Source organism: Etheostoma cragini, chromosome 9 (genome assembly GCF_013103735.1).
Source record: "Etheostoma cragini isolate CJK2018 chromosome 9, CSU_Ecrag_1.0, whole genome shotgun sequence".
Classification (NCBI taxonomy): domain Eukaryota; kingdom Metazoa; phylum Chordata; class Actinopteri; order Perciformes; family Percidae; genus Etheostoma; species Etheostoma cragini.
In genome coordinates this window covers 2,819,665-2,842,546 of record NC_048415.1, presented here as the reverse complement: position 1 = coordinate 2,842,546, position 22,882 = coordinate 2,819,665, and the positions used below count along the sequence as shown (strand labels likewise).

General features: G+C 38.9%; 1 protein-coding gene and 1 long non-coding RNA gene across 4 annotated transcripts in view; one reads left to right on the top strand and one right to left on the bottom strand.

The window, feature by feature from the left end:
- LOC117950393 (carboxyl-terminal PDZ ligand of neuronal nitric oxide synthase protein-like) overlaps nt 1–7,915 on the top strand; it is a 168,071-nt gene extending 160,156 nt beyond the window's left edge. For all 3 annotated transcript variants that reach the window (XM_034881421.1, XM_034881420.1, XM_034881422.1), the window contains 3 exons: nt 3,778–3,974; nt 4,145–4,269; nt 7,243–7,915. In XM_034881421.1, coding sequence (XP_034737312.1) covers nt 3,778–3,974; nt 4,145–4,269; nt 7,243–7,876 — 956 coding nt within the window. In that variant the 3' untranslated portion in view covers nt 7,877–7,915. The remainder of the gene's footprint in view (nt 1–3,777; nt 3,975–4,144; nt 4,270–7,242) is intronic.
- Nucleotides 7,916–9,323: 1,408 nt separating this feature from the next.
- Nucleotides 9,324–22,882, bottom strand: part of LOC117950413 — a 25,687-nt gene continuing 12,128 nt past the window's right edge. The window contains exons 2-3 of the long non-coding RNA XR_004657885.1: nt 22,683–22,686; nt 9,324–9,418 (exon numbers count right to left, since the gene is read on the bottom strand). This is a non-coding gene — a long non-coding RNA (uncharacterized LOC117950413). The remainder of the gene's footprint in view (nt 9,419–22,682; nt 22,687–22,882) is intronic.

Below are 22,882 nucleotides of genomic sequence, written 5' to 3'. Positions count from 1 at the left end.
GTCTATTGGATTTGTTATTGCCACCTACCAGAGAGCACTGCCTTTTATCACTAATATAAGTTCCAAGAAGCTCTCCAATCTCTTCAATATATTTACTGGGTTGGGGGGTGCAGTTGTCTGTTTAATTTAATAACAGTCACTATTAAAATATCCCCTCTGCTGAAGTTGCAGTGTAGGGTGATTTAACATTTGCTTCTCTAATATCAATGCCACAGTAGGCAAGATTTGTAGAAGGAATTTCCCCTCTTTTGTCAGCCTAAATCACAGTGGGGCTGCAGCACAGAGGGCTCGCCCATCTCGACTAATCGGGAGGACAGAGATGAACTGTTTGCACAGCTGAAATTCTCACTTGTGAGGTGCAGGCACTACTGAAAGAAATCTCAGCACAAAAACAAATTGAAGGAAACGCCTGTTAACCAGCAGTGATTGAACATCCTGTCAGGGGAAAACAGAACTCACCAACATTAGAGCTTTCAATTTGTGGGTATTGAAATCGTATAATTTTTAAAGAGTAGTGGTACTGCCTTTATTTATGATTCAACCCACTAAGAGAGAGAGAAAGAAGAGTGTTCATCCTTCACAGTGATGGACTGAGAAGCTTTAGTTGGTGTCTTACATTTCGCTGAGCGCTGCCTAGTGGTTACTTTAAAAGCACAAGTGAGAGATGTGGAGGAGAAGAAACAATAACGTTCAAATGAGTAAAGCTGACAGTGTGAATAGAATTTAAATGGATGTCTTCTCTAACGCAATTTAGCTGGTTGTGATATTGAAAGAAGATAACAGCTTGGGCCTTCTGTGTTCAACTGAAATACATTCTCAAATGGTCTTTAATAGCCGTTTTGTTTTCCCAGCGGTTTCACTGGGAGAACACTAACACTCAGACAGCTCTCACCACTGACCGAGTGTACTCAGACTTTGAATCATTTCCTTGAACGCTCAAGGATCTGCCACTTCAGCATTCAGCAATTCAGATCTGCCAATTCAGCTATATATCTAGAAAGAAAGGAAAATACAACAGGAGAAATGTAGCATTTAAATGAAAGAAATAACGTCAAGGTAATGATGTAATGACTCTTGTTTTATGGTTTTGTTTTCTATGTTTTTCGAACATGTAAGATGGATTGATTCATTTAGGGGATGTTCCAGTCCATTCCATCTAAAATTGGTACCGTCCAGTAGCCGAGTGGTAAAAAAACACATTCCATATACTGTAACATCAACATCCACTATTAGACTCTGGCTGGAAACCTTTGCTGTACATCACACCTAACTAATCATGCAGGAGGAAGACGATTATTTAGATATTTAGATTACCTCTAATTTTATCATATCTCTACCATCACTATCACATGAAAAATCATCCTTAAAAGAAACTTGCTGCCTAATCTAAATTATCGTCTTCCTCTTGCATGATTAGTTTGAACTTTAATATCACCCAATCATTAATGAATGGTATATTTCCGCCGTCACCTCCTTCACCGCAGCTCACTTTGGTGGGAGCGAGCTGACCTCCAGTCCCCGTGGGTATCCTGGCATTTGCATGCAACACTTTCCTCAACAGACTTTGAGAAAATACCAACTTTGCATGTGTTTAGAGGAGTCTTAGGTGCTATCTCAGTACAGTCCAGAAATGGCCATAAGTACTGGTAAGAGATCACATCTGTATGTAAATGAGCCAGACTCACTGAGACACCTGCTGGGCTCATTCCTAAACAGCAGATTTGACCTTTTTTAGCAGCATGGGATGCTGGAAGAAATGTTAGGAATTAAGCTATAAATCAGGAAATGTTTAAAATTCTACATACATTTCTCAGAGCACAACATCTTCCCCTTCTAGTGTCCTTCATAAAGCCCTCCAAGGGGCATACTACATTTAACAGTCCTTCCATTAGTTTTCCATTACAAGTTAAAGTGGGAGGAATATGTGGCCCTGTAGTCCGGTGGGATCAATAAGGATGTTTTATACCCTATACAGTGGGAAACTATTGATCCTGAGATCACTGGATGACCTTGATGTAGGCCTACACCCTGAGTGACCGGCAGAACCAAGACTTACACGATGTAAATGAAGTGCCTTTGTAACATAGGGACAAATACTCAAGACATTATTTACATGTACTGACCTCTCAGGGCGTTCACTGATCCAATGAAAACAAGACTATTGACAATTTATTGAAGTTCCTTCGTTGTAAAACTGAAATGAAAACATAAATGGCCAACAGAAAAAAAGAGTCAGACCTATTCACATCACAATGGAAGATGACAACATTTACCAGCCAAAACTGCTGAGTCATTGGAGCATTGCTAATACTGGCTAACAGCTGTGCTATCTAACAAGGAAGAGAACCAATTTGCAGCAAAATAAAGTACGTAGTAAGTAGTAGTAGTAAGGAAGTACAGAAAGGGAAAAACAAGACTATCACCTGGGAAACGGATGTTTGAAATACTACTTAAAGGGACTAGTGGTTCAACCCTAACCCCAAACATTTTCATAGTCTTAACTAGTCGTTGACTTTGCTTATTGATTTCAATTGATTTAATGACTTCTATGAATAATTGTATATCTTTTTCTCAGTTGTTCTTGTCTTTTTCTGTCTCCTTGAAGTTACTGTGAATGATTCATTAAGTGATTGATTCATAACATTGGATCATTTCCCTTTGGCCCCTGGCTAATGTGCTTTTGCAGATCTCTTGATTGGTAAAGTTTAGTTTAGTTTATTTCACACGTCATCAATGTATCATTAAAGGTGCCCTGCCACATGTATTTCTTTCCTTTGTGTTAATGCCTGAAGTTCTACAATTGGACTCTGTAACCTTTTTTTGTGGACAAAAGGCCTTGATTACCTTGTTTTAAGCCACTTAACATATTTCAAAAAATGCAACAAAAAACGTTTTTGTGTGGCAGGGCACCTTTAAACACAATTTTAGAAGGTGCAAGGATCGGATGTAGGCCGCGTGAAATGCTTGTGTGTCCAAAGTGAAGTCAAGGTTAGCTGTTCCACCGGGGTGTGACTCAACATCTGATTCTACATGGCGATATTTTGTCTCCTTTTATCTGGGAAAGAACTTGTACCTTTCAGATATGTGAAAGCAAGTCAAGGCTGCACCCATCACCTCCACAGGCTTGACTAATTTGTAGAAGACATGATTCAGCTGCATTTCAAGCAGAAGTCACTCAATAATCTGTATCTTTAGAGGTAAAATGATCTGAAATCTGATGCTTTGTCTCATTAAATGCTTTCCGAGACACATTTCTCTCCAAGAGGTAAGATTGTCTGTCTTAAGTGGATTGACAACCACCAGAGCTCCCCTTATTACGTTTCTGATCCTGCACTTTGGTCCATTTCTGCTTCATTTTTTCATTATTGTTATTGCTATTTATGTGCATGTGTCATTATAGTTTCCTCCCTGTAATCATTACATACAGTGTTACTGCATTGCCATATGTTGTATGGATTCTCATGAACTGCCTTTGGGTTTTGCTGTGATGATGCAACATCAGTTTGTTTGGTGCAAAGCTGCAGAGTGACTCCAGGGGAAAATGGCATAGTCACTTAAAGGAATACTCCACCAAAATTCTACCTTTTGAGTATCAAATACTCCCTCTCCTTTAGGCTTGAGTGTTCCTTTAACTTCCCTTCAAGCATCTCATTCTCAAAGCAAACATCCCATTTGTATTGTCTAATGCTTGAAGAGTCTGTTAAATCCTTCTTTGTATTCACCTATCTATCCGGCTTTGTATTCACCTGTCTATCTTTCTTTCTCCTTTTTTCCCAGTTGATCAAAGTATGTTTGAGAACTCCATTGCTCAGCAGCAGAGTCCTCAGACCTCCAGGCCAGGCCAGCCCTCGGCCCGACGCTCCCCAGCATCAGCTAATCATAACCTCAGTTCCAACTCCATTGACTCTCCGTCCTCCGGAGGCCAGCAGAGGCTTAAAAATGCCATTAACCTGGGCAAGGCTGTCGGCGCAAAGGTTAGCACAGCAAGAGCATTAAGTTCTCTACACGTCATGTATTGTTTAAACTCTTGATATTTGAGTTGTGAGTACATTTCATTTTCATCTCCTTTCCTGTCTTTCTTTTCTTCTTTCCTTCTGTGTTTTTCCTTCTACATTTGTGTTTTTCCTTATTGTCTTTCTGTCAGGTCAATGACTTGTTAAGAAGAAAGGAGCCCAGCCACCTCGGGGACATCGGAGTCACTGAGGTCAACAAGAACGTTGGTGCTAATTGGAGCTGTATGGACCAACTAAACCAGACCACTACAAACAGGTACACACACACACACACACACACATGCACACACTTCCTGAGGCTTTGACTTAGCTGGCTGGGTACCTGCTGGATGCCTCTCTCTTCTTTCGATGTCCAAGATGTCAGCAAGTGTTGAAAGAAACTTGTCCTGGTGCCATTTAAGTCTCCCCTGGGTAAGGGTCACCTGCTCAAAAAGGAGTAGGAAGAAGTTAAAAAAAAGACATTTTCTAGTCCTAACCTTTTTTTCGAATTTTATCAAACAAATTGATACTTCACATATTTGTACATGTTTACACACATATACACCTTATACCTACACTCACATGAACACATGCATACACACAGACACAGATGCATACATGCACACTTTTACACATTTCTTACTTTTTTCTTTCTTTTTCATCTATCTTCTATCTTCTTGTGCGTGCGTGCGCAACCCACTCCTCTCCGTCTTTACATTCTCAAGCCATGCGCAACATTTCTACACAGAAAGAAACGTCAGACCACCTTACTGTATATAACACTGCCTGACATTAGCAGTCTGCAAAATTCAACAAAAAGTCGAGTAAGACTAGCATTAGCATCTAATGCTACATGTGGCCGTGTGCTGTGTGGTTCCTCTGAGAACACGCACCCGTACAGTGTTATTTTAAATACACACTCAAGAGTGATGACACTGACCCAAGGACTGTGGTAAATATAACCAACCAGTGGCATTTTAGGGAATAAACCCCTCAGTGACAGACTCAAAAGTTATCTAGTGTGTCACTGCCAAATACATCACACTGGGGTGTTTCTGAATTAGTATTTGAAGTAAAGTGATTTTATTTTAGTAACGCTTTTAGTTATTGAGGAAAAACATCAAATCCAAATGCGCCAGAATCAAAACGTAATGAATGGCTTTAAATGTCAGTATAATGGACAACTTCAAAAGTATCTGTGTTGTTTTTGTAACAAATCCTGGACTGTGTATTTACTGTAGTTACATATTGAATCGTCTGACAAGGAGAGATGCACTACCTACAATACACACATCAGCCTACTCTTCACACACATGAAGCTGAGGAGTTGACTTTGCCCCTCTTAACATGTTCCCCCTCCCACACTGACGAGACCTTTTAAAGCTCTCGGCTAGAGAAAATATTGATCAGCATCGCAATCAGTTAGTTGTTTTGCTCTTAATGTAGCATTCTTTTTAAAGAAATCTGGGACTCCTTGCTCATTTGTTTAGAATATTTTAAAAAAGCACTTCCTACTATGCACACATCAGCCTACTGTTCACACACATGGAACTAAGAAGTTGACTCTTGACAACAAAAAGGTGCCTCTGCTCCTCATATTCTCATACAGCACGTCTTTGAGTGCATCCCCATCAGCTCCAGTGAACAATCATGCAGAGGTAATGATAAGTTCTTTCTAGTCATCGTAGGATGTTAGTTACCATGGTAATTTTCCTTTGCCGTGCCGCTTGAGAAAGGCGTATGTTTTTGTAAACACGTTGAGAGTGCACAATGAGAGCCATTGGAGCAATCCCCAGAAGTAAAAGTAGATTTGAAATTATTGCTGGTACTCTGCACCTTCGTACACACACACACAGACACACACACACACACACACACACACACACACACACACACACACACACACTCTCTCTCTCTCTCTCTCTCTCTCTCTCTCTAATACAATTTGTTACACAATTCATCCAAACAGATTCTAATTTTTGATTAACTTATTCTTGTTTTAATCAGCCAATCGGCTTTGAGCCTAAATTTGACACGGTAAATAGTGGGTGCGTCAGCTCAAAACGTTTGTGTGCCAAGGGTCCCGCTTGTTTAAAGTTTCCAGTCGTTATACTAACATAAGCTAATTTATCCTTTGACAAACATGAGTGTTTCTCTCAAGAAAGTGAATATGCGTATTTACCAAACTGTTCACTGCCCAGAGAGAGAGAGATCAGTCAGATTAAACACACTTTCACACACAACCAAATAAAAGAGAAGCGATGGCATTTTGAAACACAAACTCTATCTTTCTCGTATAATTGTGTTTGTCATGAATTCACCGGTACGGTTGATGCCTTCCAGTAGGGTCATGTTTTACTAGAAGAGTCCAGCTGAACAACCTACTGCTGTTGTATTCATGGCTTTGGGTTTTCTGTGAGCTCGGCGTTTGTGTCTTTGCTATTTATTTATTTATTTTTTCAAATTAAAGGCATTTTTATTTAATCACTTCTGTTGTGACCCTTTATATCAGTTCGACACTGAAATGTAGAAAACAAATGATTGCGCATTTAAAAAAATAGAACAAAGCAACGTCACCTGGCCACAGTGTTTAACAACGCAGTCTCACTCCCATCGCTTAGTCGGGGGCTTTTGGCGTTTGTTATTGGCGCAATAAGTCTCCTTTAGTGTCATATTGAGATGTGCTTGGTCGATACTCTTGTCGTTACTTTCTGAAGCTCTGCGTCGGGTCTTACATTTTACTGGCATGTGGCACAACAATGGGACAGTTAGGTTCAGGAAAAGATTGTGGGTGGGGTTAAAAAATGTACGTTTCGGTGACAATCAGGGGACGCGAACCCCGGTCCGTCGGGTTAGTCCGGTGTTGTTTGACCAACCCACCCCAACCAACCTCTTACGTGGATTTTTGATCTTTAATAATAATCGTTACCGTTGTCGCCCTTAATACTAAGTCTTACAGCGCCGCGGTCAAGTATCTGCCATGCCCGGTGCGTTCCATACAGACGCTAAAGGGTGATGTTTGCGTCAGAGTGAGAACGGGTTGGTTTGAAAGACTCAAAAAAAACTCCAATACCAAGCGTAAACTTTACGACCTCACAACATTTGAGGGCGGCATGTGTACCAGTATTAAACTTTTCTGTGGGACAGTACTTACCAGTAATGGCCACTTATGGCTTTCTCTGTTTAAGTAACTACCTCCATGTCTCTTCTTCTTTCTCCATCTCTCTCCACCTCTCCTTTTCTCCTCCAGACACATCTCCTCCTTTGACTCCTTCCCCCGGCTGGACCCCCCGCCTCCATCAGGGAAGAAGCGCCTCCCTCGAGCGCTTAAGACCACGGCGGACATGATGATCTCCTCTGACCCCGTTGTATCCTCTCCGGACCCTGCTGACTCCTCCTCCTTTCTCTCTTCTCCTGACAAGACGCCGCTCATCGCCAAGGAGGAGCTGAGGAATGGCGAGGAGCAGCAGCCGAGTGAGAAGAAGGATGAGGGGTCAGAAGAGCTCAAAGTCACTGCTGAGTGGGAGACGACGGGTAGCAGCAGCAAAGTTGATGGAGTGATAGGTGGAGAAGGAGAGGATGAGGAGAACAGGAGCAATGATGGAGGTGAAGAGGAACAGTCCCAGCTGCAGCTCTCTGTGCCGGACCTCATCAACAAAGAACCGCCGCCACCGCTGGAGCCCAGAGCAAAGCCATGTGACATCTGGCAGAAGGCGTCAGGGCCGGACTCCCGGCAGGCCTCCACCCCCCGCTCGGAGAAAACTTCCTGCCGCATCAGCCTGGGCGAGGAGGTCCTGCTGGGGAACGGTGCCCCCTGCAGTAAAGGCACCGGTGTGAGCACGGTAGACTCGGAGCCCCACCCGGACCTGCTGTCGTTTGAGTAAGGAGAAGAGCCGGGGTCAGATACCACTTCAGTATGTCTCAAAAAGTTTGGAACTTTGCTTTTTAATTTTCACTCTAGAGGCTCAAGAGGTAATTCAAACAGACAAATGATGAAAAGTACTACGGATCAAATATTCACTGCCACTTTTAAATATATAACTCTACCTGCTCCAGGGTTTGCTTTAGGAAAATGGGGAAAAAGCTTTCAGTAATCAGGGCAGGTGCCAGATCTGCTGCATTTTTAACTTTTATAGCAACTTTTAAGATGTGTGGATGAGTTTATATGTCATGGTGAATACACTCCAACATGGCTGATCTCAGGTCAGTCAGACAATATGAGCTTGTTCCTGAGGATATGAACACAAAGCTGACCCGCACCAGATGAGGAAAAAGAGAAAATACGTTGGAGGTGAGGGTTTGTTATGATTATTTTATCACAATGTACTTATCTTGTTACAGCTCTTCCAATATTTTAATGTCAAGTCTGCTTTAGGAATGCAATAATACCAGATGAATGTAAGTAATGTCATGAAGTATCTCTTTAAATGGGCTACACATGTAAAAACAACTTCATACAGACATATTGTCTTCCTGAAAAGTGAAACATGTATTACTATAAACATCTTTGAAAGAATGCATGGGTTGTACTTGCCAGCATTAAGTTATTATGTTGTCATGCCAGCGAGTTCAGGAACCCTTTTTGACATCTTTAAAACCGTTTAGAGGGATATTTATTTCATGATGGTCACACTATTCTACAAGAGCTGCTACAATAAAACCAATTACAAACTGCAACTAATATGAGTTTTAAAGCAATGTAGTTCACATAAATATAATTAGAATATTTAAGAATTTTCATTAATGTAATAGTAATTTAGGCATGGAAATTTCTTGAAAAGTGAATGCAGAGTCAGAAGGAAACACGAGAGAGAGGATGAAGGACTAAGGATGTGTTAGAGATGGAAGGGGGGGGGGGGGTTCACTTTCAGTTCAGTCTGTAAGAAATGTCTCGCAGCAGTTTCTTTGCCGTAGTAGATCCATTCATATTTCATCCTTTATGACACATTTTGGGTTCAGGAGTTTTTAGATTTTTTTTTTTTTTTGAAGAAATCTGGTCTTTCCCGCTCAATTATTTTGAATCTTTAACAATAAATGGAATAAAAAAGGATCTATAAATACTATGAAAATCCAGGTGTAAAACAGATTATGAAGATTCTTTTTTGGTGCTTTGTAGTTAAATAGTGCTTTCTGGCAGAAAGAAACAGAGTGCCAGGACGCAAAATCCATCAATCCAATCAGAAATTATTTATTAAGGCTTTAGTGCATAACTTATTTATATTAATGAACATCCATTACATTCCAGCCAAAGCCAAATGAGTTGCTAAAAAGAGTCCATCATATTTTTTTAATTCTCTGTCTCCTCCTTGGCTTCTGACGGGGGCACGATTACAGAAGACTTGTATCATGTGGATGCTCCGACAGTGTAGTTGTCATTACTTAGAATTCCTCATGGGCGACACAGAAACTACCCACTATAGCTTTTACTCAAGGTATTGTTTTTGGCAGCAGTAAAAAATGAGCTCATCATTAATGAGCACATATTAGTAGAAACTAAATTAGAACAGTTAGTGAAACCAGATTCAGGTAATTTTTATGAATGGCTTTTAGGCTTCAACTCCGCCGACAACTGTCTATCAGAACTGAAAGTAGACACCCCCCAAAACCTGACAGGGAGTCACAATGAAAGAATGGATGGGCGGACGGGCGGCACGTGGAGGGCGGGCTGGTGAAAAGTTGTTTTTGAGCAAAAGAAGACAGAGAAGATAATGAGCTGTCAACAGAGAGTTGAAAGAGGTGTATTTTATTCCAGCAGATCATTAAGTGACAAACCAAAGACAGAGACAGTTCTCTTTTTTCTTCTTTTTAGCGACATGTATTTTTTTTCTCCTTTATTTTCACTTCTTATATTATTGAAAAACCAAAGTCAAGGCATTTCAAAACATCTTAAAGGACTTTCATATCCTTGTTTTAAACTTTCCAGAATTTTCTGACTCACTGGACAAAGAGACTGAGTCCGATGTGTTCAGCAACTTCATCAATGTATCGCTGTAGGGAGAGCATGATAAAGCAGCCCTGGTTGTTTTCAGTACAATCAAAGATTAAATCTGTATTTTTACTTTCACACTATTATCTGAGCATCTGTGCAACTGAATGAACGTTCACTTCAGACACACATGGAAAGCAAGCATACAGAAGCCAAATCCTGACCCTAAAAATAAGCCATTTTTCTGTGAGCTCCCCTGTAAGTGGCCACTGTGTCCTTGCAGGGATTTCCTGATTTCAAAAAAAGAGCCAAGAAATTCCCAGAAGACAGCTGTAGCTGCGGTCAGGTCGTGCACAGCAGAATAAGAGGAATGTGGAGCTGGTCTCTCTTAGAGAAAGGAAGCCTTGTCTCACACAGTCCGTCTTCTGTCTTCATAACTTTGTCTTACATACTGCAAGTGTCCCTATTTATGTTAAAGCGGAAACAAAACTGCTGACATCTCCCCACAAGCCCAACCAAATTACAAAAAATATATGTTTTCTCAATTGGTTTTATCAGGCAATCCTCACACCTTTCTCTGGACAGTTCTTACTGTTTATTTTATATTCAGCTTAAAGTTTGCAGTAGCTGTGTGGATTAGAGTGCCTGGTTGTGGGAACCCATGCTGCTGTTGAATTTTCCAAATTACATGTTTTAATGCTTTGATGAGCACAAACACAATGTGTCTGCAATGTATATGTATTGGGTGGGGGGGGGGGGGCAGATGCATCAGCAGTGATATTTCAAAGAAAAACAATCTGCATTGCTAGATAACAGATTCCCACAGATAGTGGGAAAAGGTTTTTGAAATTTGGGCAAACTGACCGTTTATTAACGGGGCGGAGTGTAATAATGTTAATAAATAAAAAACTAGGTTATCTAATACTAATCACCAAATCATAGACCAGATTCTTAGTCAATCACCCATTTACATATTAGTAATTGAACTTAAAAACCTGGTTGTCTTTCTTTAACATTTAATGTTAATGACAACCAACAATCAAACCTAAGGGTTAACACTCACTCTGTGGCTGTGGTTTGATCACATTTGACTGACAGTATATCAGATGAAAAAAGATTTTTTTTTTTTTTAATAGATTGTCGCCACATTTTGATTTAAATTGCTGTGAAATTATATAAATTGCAAATTTCTGATTGGTGCACAGAAACGTTACCGCCTTTGTTTGTTAACTGAGCTCACTTTAAACCCGCGAGAAACACAAATACAGAAATCTCTCACTGGAAATAACCAAAATTGTTCAAACTCGGGCAGAAATGTGCCGTTCTTGTTTGACCCCCATCGCGCAATAACATACTTTTGTATCTTGTGTCTCGTCTAAATCCGATGTATATTTTAAGTGACTCTGAGGGTTGTTTCAGGCTTGGAGTGATGAGAAAGTCTGTCACTCAGCACAGAGATAATCACACACATGGATAATCCAGGTATCACTGAGGTTTGGACTGAACTGAACAAAACCAAACACACATCAGACTGACAACAGCTGCTTGTATTTAGTCAGAGGGTAAAAGCAATAAGATGAGATGAATGGTTGCTTAGAAGGCGTCGGACTGTCTGAAATGTCTCGTTTCTTTTCCTTTTAGCAAAAGTGTAAAGAAAGGAAGCTGAGTGCATTTTGTAAGACAAACTGAGCAGATGGATCCAGTTATCATGCATCCTTTAAAACCACTAAAGTAGATTTATATTGTATTTTCTGATGAAGGAACAGTGGTGTACATTTTATGGAAATATTCTATTGCTTCTTTTCTTTTTTACAATATCTGTGAATATGCAAATTGGGTCTTGCTCTAACAAATGAAGGAAAGTGATTTATTGTGATTTTCACTCTTAGAATCTAGTCATCTGTTATTTAGTTGCCTCAATTAATATGATAAAAGGAAAAAAAGTGGTCTTGCTTTCAATTTTTTTATGGTGTTGAATGTTTTGTTTGTGTCTTTGTGAAGCCAGTTGACATCATTTCAGCAATTATGATGAGTGAAGAAAGTTGAAGGCTGCACATGAAGGCTTTCTAAAAAACCAAGGCACAAATGGACCGCTAAAGCAAACCTGGGACTTTTTTATCGATTTATATAACTGCTGCAAATTAAATCTTTTAATTTTTCATGTGATTTTTTCGGGGATGTAATAACTCTTGTTCTGACTGTAATCTTCTAAAAAAAGAAAAAAAAATCTGAAATAGACCAAATCATGACCTCCTTGTTTTGTGTGACTTGTGTCTTTTTAACGATTATTGTGGCTTTTTATCTCTGCGTAGAAATTCCTCTTTTCATTTATTCTGTGCATATCCTGTTTTTGAAGCATTTCCTAGTCGCGGTCCCGCGAAAGCGGAAGCCGACCTCCCACTCAGCACTGCCGGCAAACGTCCTGTTTTGACAGAGCCGGTGTCCTTGTCAGTTTGTTTTCCTTCTGAATCTGTGTCAGACGTCAGCACAGACAGGCCCCCGTGTGTGTCCTCCCTCTGTTTAATAGTCTGTTTTGAGAGAGAAGTGCAGAGAAGCGTCGGTGGTGGGAACTAAAGAGTGGAAGCTGCTCTGATGTTTAATTAATCTGTGTTTGTCCTAATTCATGGAAATCGTGGTCTTCCTCTTGGCGTCTCGGAGTGTCGCCGGCCTCGTGTTTGTCGCTGTGTCGAGATGAGCTGAAGCCAGGCAGTAACACGACGGAGGAACAATCCCAGAAATGAGACGACAGCAGGATGAGGCTGTTATTCACCCCACTTCCACATCAGTTGTGTAAACAGCCAATCAGCTAAGACACACTGTCTTGTCACTGTTGAATAATTCAAACTTGGTGCATTCATGCATTCTCTACAAAGGAATCTAGGCTTCTATGCATAACAATTTCATCAACTGTGGGGGACAGTTACGATGGACTGTATGAAGTCGATACAGCCTAATGTTGTTTAAACAACTTTCTTTACTATGTCCCAATATGAGTTTCTTGGCTAATTTGTGGAAAGTTTCCAGAAAAATAAACATCATTTTCAAAGTTTTGCAGTAAACAGAGTTCAACAGTTTCAGAAGTGAAACTCAGAGTTGTCCAAACACAACAAAACCAATCATCGGGACCTTTTTGATGAGACTAGCTGAGGTTGGGAAGAAACTAGTCAATATCCACAATGTCCCACTTCCAGGATTGCTCCGTTGCCTGAAATTCGTCACAATGTCCCTTTTTTTGGCTGGATGTCTGTTACCTCCCGCTTTCTTTGTGTTGGCATTTTAAACTCCGGTGGATTTCTGAGGACTTTGGTTAACTGCTCCTCAGATCTCTGCAGGTTAAATCCAGACCGCTATTTAGACTGTCTGTCCAATCTTCAGACGAGAGTTTTTTCATCCCAGAAGGCTGTGTGGACTCACCAGACCCTCTTTCGCAGCGCTGTGGAGGCAGGTCCTGATGGACCGCAGCCTTCTAACAGTTTGTGTCCGGGAGCTTAATGTCGGCCTCAATCTCCCCTGCCTGTAGATTTGTCCTAATTTATCAATATTTAGCATTAGATAATGCCTCGTTTGAATATTTAGTTAATTTGTATTTCTTTAACAAAGTTTCGGAACAACATTTATTACAAAATATAATAATCAACTGGGGAAGCATCATGGTGCTATATTAGTTAAAAGTTAAAACCCTTTCTTTTTACCCTATCACCTGGAGTGTCTTGCAAGATGTATAGAATTTTACAATCCATATCTATAAAGCCATAAATCTCTACTTTAGTAGCACGTACACACCAAACTTTCCAGTTACATTCATATTTAAATTCTAAAGGTTTTCACCGAGGGTGTCTGATTTATACAACATTTTATTCCTTAAAACATAGCAAAAATTGTTGTTTTTATGGCTGTATGACAGCATTTTCTGATTTATGGAGGGATTAAAAGAGAAATCAAAAATCCCCTTTGTTAAAACCTTTGACTCTGATATGTCAACAAAATGAAATAAGAATTTTGAAGCAGACTTTATCTAAAGGTCAGATTTCTGTTCTGCAAACTAGTTCATATTGAACTAGATAATGCCCCATTTGTACATTTAAACATACAATTCCAGAAAACTTGTACTACAAAAAAATAATTTTCTTAATATTAGTTATCAACAGGGGTAGTTCTATGGTGATATCTACAATAAAAAGGACCTCACTGTCTCCTCTTAAAGTTGGTTGGTTATTTCACTACAGAGAAGAATGGTGCAACAGACCTGACGACTTTCAACCCAGCTGCTTTTTAAGACCCCAATCGGCTGGTCCTGTAAAATACCTTATGAGGCGTAAGTACCTTCTCATCTATGCTCCACAATATGTTGTTATTTTTATCATAATGATATTCATGTGAGTACCCAGCAGAGAGAAATCTGAAAGGAAAATCAGCACACCAATCAGACAAACCGCCTTCAGAGCATACGAAGTAAATCACGTCTTTGAGGAGTCGTTTTCAAAGCGCCGTGAAAACAAATAATTAGATGTTCTTTGCAATTGTAAGAAATAGGCCCCATACTGAGAGTGTGAGGATGTCATATCTGTGCAATACTTAATACATTCTATTATTTGATGAGGCAGACAGAATTATAGCCCCCCCATCCCCACCCCACCTCAATACATAAAGAGCTGAATGTCAAACTGATGAGAAGATGGGAACATGGGGGACCCTCACCCAGTAGTACCGTTCCCCCCATGTTGGAGGAGTCTTGCAGCGATGTGGGCTTCAAATCAGACCTGTGGCCCTTTGAACTGTCTGAAGTCAAGAAAACTGTCTTTCTGCAAATTTGGCTTTCTAGGAGTCCAACATCAGTGGGTTATGAGCTGTAGGTGATTTTGAGATATTAAGCTAGGGGAACGTTGAACATTTGATCTAAGGAAAAACAATGCTGAGAACATTTCACCCTTTGAAAGGTCTTCTTTATTTGTCATGTTGCATGTATATTGAGCTGTGGAACATACAGTTTTATTACCGCATCTCATAACAGTTCCATCTGGTTAGTTAGTAGGTGTGTAAATATTAAGTAACAACCAATCTACATAAAAAAGTAGATTTTGTGTTGCAGCCAGTTTTGATTAAGTGATGTGCATATCTCCACATAAATTTGAGTTTTATCACAGCTGCTGCAATCAGCTCCTTATGCTTTCATGTTTTCTGGCATTTGAAAACATTACAGACGTACAACTGACACTGGAAAACCAAAGTGGCCCTCTAGACTGTCCCTCCACAGGTTTCATGAATCTTTGATGAATCATGTGTCTGCTGATGCTTTTGGGGCTTCAAAATCACAGATGTCTGAGATTTCAGTTTTCAATAACTGGTCTCTACTCAAGGACTTGTTCGTCCCAGGTTTAATCAGTTTAATTTTTTTTATTTTTTATTTATCCTTTATTTAACCAGGTAATACCCATTGAGATTAAAAATCTCTTTTGCAAGGGAAACCTGGCCAAGAGAGGCATCAACATTACATCACATCATTACATACGCACAAAGACACACACATGAAAACCAAATATGCACTTACAATGAAATCTCAATTAAAACATTGACATGTGAGGGAGTCCAACTCAAAGCTTCTCATTTTCACCTTAAAAATACTCAAAGGAACCAATTTACTAAGTTTCAAGTTCCATGTAAAGGGAGCAGAGTAAGCAAAGGCCTTTTTACCCAGCTCAGCACTGACACGTGGGACAGAAAACAAGACAACAGCCTGACAACGGAGAGAGTAATGACCAGTATTTTTTTTCATAAGAAGTGATCATAAATAAGATGGAAGCGCACCAAGAATAGCCTTATATATAAATGTATACCAATGACAAAGCCTCCGTGTAGCCAAGGCAGACCACCCTACACGAGAATACAGCTCACAGTGATGGGTGCGAACTTTACAATTAGTAATAAATCTCAACAATGCATAATAGGCTGTGTCAATCATCTGAAGGCGTTGAGCAGATGAATGCGTATATAGTATATCACCATAATCCAGCACAGTTAAAAAAGTTGATGCCACTAACCGTTTTTTTACATTAAAAGAAAAGCACAGCTTATTTTTTAAGTAAAAACCCAATTTTAGTCTCAACTTTCTCACTAGACAGGGTTTTTCAGGAATCAGTCCTTTTAGTGCTTTTTGAACGTCATCCACTGAAAATGGAGCGAGAGAGAAGACATTTGTAGTGACTGGTACATCTCTACAAGATGTCACAGTATAAGGACAAGGGTAATTTAATGAAAATTACTATATTTGTTTAGTGTGAGTTCAGTAGTGACAGTTTTAGCCTAGATAAAGTCATGAAGGATTATCTACAGGTCACATGATATCAATGTAGCAACTGTTGTGGAATGTGGAAAACGGTAAAAATGGCAGCTCTCCTTGATTTGCTTTCATATTTCTTTTGAGTTTACTTGATTTGTGCTCACTACAGCTACCACCATGACTCAAAACTTTCTCTCTCTCTCTCTCTCTCTTTCTCTCTCTCTCAGTCAGAGCATTAGTCAATGTCCGCTGGCCGGATGGAGTTCTTATCAGGTTTATTGATCTGTGTGTGTGTGTGTGTGTGTGTGTGTGTGTGTGTGTGTGTCTGTGTGTGTGTGTGTCTGTCTGTCTGTGTGTGTGCAACCCTCTGTTTAGGTCTTTACATTCTCGAGGCATCCACAACATTTTTTACACAAAAAGAAATGTCAGACCATGATACTATGACACTGCCTGACAGTAGAAGTCTAAAAAAAATCAACGAAAAGGCGAGTAACACTAGCCGTGTGCTGTGTGGTTCCTCTAAGAACATGCACCAAAACAGTGTTATTTTACATACAAACTCAACCAGCGCCATTTTAGGGAATAAACCCCTCAGTGACAGACTCAAAGGTTCTCCCGTGTATCACTGCCAAAGACATCACTTCTGGGATATTTCTGAATTAGTATTTGAGGTGACTGCGTGTGTGTGTGAGAGAGAAAGAGAGGGACAACTTGAGAGCCAATCTAGCACCACAGACCAGCTTCATTGACACACCACAAAGCCAGAATTGAATCATTAAAGCTGCAACAACAACGTTTGTTGCCAAAGACTTGGAAATGAATTCAATTTATATCAACTGTTAACAGAAATGGGAAAATAAGCAACAAAACAGCACAAATGTAATGGTTTGCTCTTTTTAGCGTTATAACAAATACTTGTTTTTGACTGGTTGGCAGGATTTCATTAAGATAATACAACAGATCCATTAATCTACATGAGTGCACGCGGAATATAAAAGTAAAGTGAACCAAGGCCACTGTGCTTGTTTGATGCTGTGCCAGTGTAACAGGGTTTAAATATTATGCCATTCCACTTGCCATTATTGTTATTTAATATCAATGTAGAATTATTTACGTGCCCTCTCTCTGCAGTAGTTAAATGCCACTGGCTGTTGTGTCATCATTACCAGTTACGAGTGTCGTGCCCAAAGTGCAGCACGGAGTACAAATATTGGATGTTTATGTCCGTATGGTCATTGTATGATTTATTGACATATTAACAAAATGAGTTACAAGTGGATTGTTGTACCTTTTCAAGTGCCAGAATGTTAAAAGCAGCATAACGACTTTTAGCTAGCCTCTGTGCTAAAATAGAATGCTACTTTTTTGCAGTGTGCTGCATGTAAGCTACTGTGAGCCAACTGTGTGACTGAAAAGTACACGCTCTGTTCCTATTCAGGTATATATTTTCACATTATTGTATTTGTTGTCATTTTTGAATGGCTGTTGTGCATTCATTGCCAGTAATGAGAGATATGCCCAAGTGTGCTGCTTGAAAGCTACTGTGAGCCAAATGTATGACTGACCAGTACATACTCTGTTCCTATTCAGATAATAAACGGGCCCATTGCGGCGTAAAGACCAAGGGGGTCAGTGAGCATCCGGAAAGCGTACTTCCTCTGGGGTGATTCTTAGGCTAACAAGCCATCACCTTTTGTTAGCATTCCATTGACTGCCATTCATTTTGGCATCACTCTGACAACATATAACTTTACATCTGACGCGTTTAAAGACTCTGTTTGTCCATTCTTTATTTCTGAAGAAACACAACAATATAATAAAAGCTCCATTACTTTGTATTTTATGTGATGGCCTTGTAGCAGCTGTTTTGTAAAAATAGACTAATGATTGTGTCATAACCACGCAAATTTCTGTCGCACAGTAGAGAAATTACCGTGTAGTCAGGAAAAATATTTAACAGTGTAGAATCAGACACACAAGGTTCTGGCTCAAAATTTGGCCTTCCTTGGTGTGTCTATTTTTGGTCGTCATTTATGTCTTGGAGGAAATTCAATACACAAGTATGAAGATAAATAGGCATCAGGCTGGTCTTTAGTATATTTATTGTCACAGTGATGAATGAACTACAAGCACAGGACACACCAAGCTCAGTCTGTTTATTTCTATGGTTTTAAGACCTGGAAAACATGCAAGGAGACTATTGGTGTTTGAATTGTCCACCCTCTGCTACTATACGTGAAAGACAAACTGATGCAAACTTGACCTAACCAAAAGAAGAAGGAAAAAATAGATAAAGCCTGACAATCCACAATCACTTTATAAGGCATTAATTATTATCCAATTTAAAATCCCTTCAAACAAACCCGATTGGAACATTTGGATGAAATAGACACAAAGATGGAAACGTTCTCTTCATCTTCCTCGTCTATTATTATAGGACACCTCGTTGTATATTATCATTGCTTGTTATGATGCAGACACTGAAGTCCTACTTCCTGTTATAGTCATTTATTTCTATGTCTATATATGTATTATTTCTTTCTCTAAGTTTACTTATTTTTGGATACTCATATTTTGTGGAAAACATCTTTAAGTGTTAAGGAAAACATTTATAATCGAGGAGCCTTTCTCTGGGTTGAGCTGTGGAGACGGGCAGTCCCAGTTTTGGTAAATCTTCTGTTTCAGGTTCAGCACACTAGCTTCTCTGGGGGTCACTGTACTGCTGTAGTTTGAAGAAAAACAAGAATGACACCTACTGCAGGCATGGAATAGATGCCACCGATGATCTTATTTCTTCTAGACGAGAAGGGGAGACGAGAAGAGATTTGTTTTGTGTTTTTTGTATGCTTCCGTTTTTTGTTTTTTTTGTTTTTTTGGTGTGTTGCTGCTCACATCCAGAAGTGTCAGAAGTCCCTCTGGTTTTCCTTCTTCTCCTTTATTCTTCTTTGTCCTGCTCCTCTCATCCTGTCTGCCTCTCTCTCTCTCTCTCTTTTAGACAGTAATTGCTCCTGTCTCTCACAGCCCAAGTGTTCCTGCCTGACTTTGACTTTGGTTTTTTGTTCCCCCATGACTGACCAAGACAAGAGTGTGAGTATTCACAAAAAAGGGTATGCCTTGTACAACTTATTCAGAGCCTCCTATGCCTTTACCTCATCATCCATCCATCTATCCATCTGTCATCTAGGGGGCTATTACAGCCTCTCAAAGCCCAGACAGGGCCTCCTTTATGGGAGAAGGCTGTCAAAAGAGAGCCCTCTCAACAGGATGGGTGTGGGGGGATGTACGGACAGACAAGCAGACAGACAGACTGTTAACTGAGGCAAGATTACGTCTGTGCAGCAAAACAGGTTGCAGGGGCTTTATAAGCCATTAAATGCAGTGTTTTAAGGTCTTTAAAGCTTGTTTTTTTCTTCTGGGAAAAGGAACAGAAACCTGTCAGTTAGATATTATTATTGTATGTGTTTGTGATGCAAATCAATGTCTAGTTTTGCATTGAGTTCCCACAGGGGGGGAAATAACTGTTGTTTTGGGTAATTGTAAGGCATGCTATAAAACCTGAATCAGACTAAATGCAATTTCTAACCCTAGCCTTGGGTTCCCTGAGGAACTGAGTAAAAAATAACCAAGTGCCTCACAAGAAAACAATCATGTTCACTCATCTCTGGAGCAGCTTCCAGAGAAAAGAGTGCACTTTGTGTTTTACACGTGTAGGAAAATCAGATTGAAATGCTGCAGAATGTAACGCTGAGCTGTTATTTTTACTCATGTGCTGTTGGTTGAAATGGGTTAACTGCTGACTGGATCACACCAGGCTGCACATAGTGTACAATCTACAGGACTACGTGACACGCAGAGTTACTAGTTCCTCTATTGAGTCCCCAATGCTCAACAACAGCCAAACGTTGACCAGCCGCCTCATGTTCAAAAACCAACACCTGCATCCGGGAATAAGATTATAAAGACATAAGAGCAACTTTATCAACCTCACCTACTAAAATATGTTGTTCTCTGACTCTATTTTTAATATTTCATTTTTGGTTTCTATTTTGTGGTCCTTAATGCCAGTGCTGTGAAAAATCTATTCTGTGGATTGCTATGAAATTTGTTACACATATTCAGCTTCCCCGAAAGGATTCATTGTATCATCTTTTGATAAAATAATAAATAAATCTTTGCAAAACTTTCCCTAATGACATTCCCATTAGTGTCCACTGTGATGTCTTTACTACTACAAATGTCAACATTGTAACATGCAAAACTCAGATCTTTAACATACCTTCTACACATTGTCTATGTGAGTATGTTAGCTGCTGATGTTAGCCTCTCGCTAACTAGCAGTGCAGCCTCACAGGGCCTCTAGCATGGCTGTCCACTTCTTCTGTGGTCTTTTTTCCCCCTTAAACATTTTATAACTGCTGTTTTAAAAAGTTTTATACGAAGCTAAGTCAATGTGTAAATATGTATCTCCGAATACTCATTTCAAAAGTGACATTTCACAGTAGGTTTGAAACTGTGTCCTAAATGTTACTTCCTTCCTGTCAAAGTAGACTGATATGCCTGTCTGAGGACGCATTCATTAGTTGTCCCAAAACATGGACAAACACACTGCAGTAAAGTGTGCATTTTCATTTTGACTAGACATGATTAAAGAACTTTTTCCTGGCATTGTATGGAAAAAGTGGGGTTCCTTTCTTCCTTGTGTGTGGGTCTGAGAGTCAGCACTCACCACATGCTGCTCGCCATTCATTACAGTATACAACACTTTCTTTAGTGTGTGTAAATCAAGACGTTGGGAGAGGTAGGCAGTGTGTAATTTGCAAACTTCACCTTTGTTTAGTGCAACCCTGGATATCTTCTTCTGTAATACTGAGAAAACATAAACGGAGCAACAGTCTACTCCATCATGTTCAGCTAAACAGTTCCATCTAGTGAGCAAGTCAAATTATTACATCTTTAAAAAAGTAATAGAAAAAGTAAAAATCAAATTATCACTGAGTGTGTATTTTATTATAATTCAAAAGTAAATTATTTTGAAGAAGCAGCACAATTAAAGTCTCAAAAATGATCACAGAGAACATCTTCCTCCAGAACAGCTGCTAACTGGACTTTGAGGTAGGGTTTTTCTTTGAAACTCCGTCCCAAACGATGTGCTTCACGGGGCTCCACGGGGCTCCACGGAGATGTTTAATGAACAATTACATTAACAAAATACAATAAAAACATGTGGCCCTCTGCAGGTTTTTATTGGAACTACATACTGAAGAAATCAGACTCAGCGTACTTTATTGATAATGTAGTATGACTTTTTCTACACATGTCAATGACATTTTCATCACTTATTTCAACACACTATACTATGACTTTTGTTGACATACTATACTATGATTTTTATTTTGATATACCAGAAAATTACATTTTTATCACTTTTTCGACATACTATACTATGACTTTTTATCACGTATTTTGAATGCTATACTACTTTTTATGACTATTTTAGAAATTCTATGCTATTTATACCGTCTATGACTTTTTTATGACTTTTTTGACATACTATACTATGACTTATTTATGACTTTTTTTGACATACTACACAACAACATTTTTTATAGTTTTTTTCCACACACTATACTACAACAAATTTTGATATTCTATACAATGACATTTTATGACTTTTGTTCACTTTTTTCAACGTACTATACTATGACTTCTTACATTTTTTTGATGTACTACACTATGACTTTTTTGACATACCATACTATGACTTAAATCAATGTACAATAGTGTGACTTTTTCACCATACTCTACATTTTCATCACTTTCACGGCCTACCATACTGTGACTTTTTTTAGATATAATGTACTTCACTTCACGACACACTCTACTATGACTTTTTTTAATCACTTTTTTGACATACTATTAATTACTTTTTGTCACTTTTTCAACCTACTATACTATTTTGACATACCAGAATATGACTTTTTTATCAGTTATTTAACATCCTTTACTATGAAATTTTTCGAAATTCTATACTATTACTTTTTTATCACTTTTTCGACATGCTAAAAATTACTTTTCAATTAATTTTTTTCCACATACTATGCTATGACTTTTATGACATACTATACTCCCCTCATTTCGACATACTATACTATGACTTTTTTATCACTCATTTCGACATACTATACTATGACTTTTTATTACTTTTTTGACATACTATACTATGTCTTTTTATAATTTTTTTTGACATACTATACTATGCCTTTTTATTACTTTTATCGACTACTATTCTATGCCTTTTTAATCAGTTTTGTTACGAGATACTATACTATGACTATTTTATAAATATTATACTATGACGTTTAATGACTTTTTTGACATACTATACTATGATTTTTTCATCACTTTTTTCAACATACTATTCCATTACTATTTTTTATATTCTATACTATAACTTTTTTCGACATACTATACTATGACTTTTTTAAACATACCTAACTTTTCATCACTTCTTGACATACTATACTATGATTTTTTTTTACATACTATACAATGACTTTTTTTATCACTTTTTTCAACATAGTATAATTACTTTTTGTCACTTTTTCAACTTACTATACTATGACTATTTTTGACATACCAGAATATGACTTTTTTATCAGTTATTTAACATCCTATACTGTGAGATTT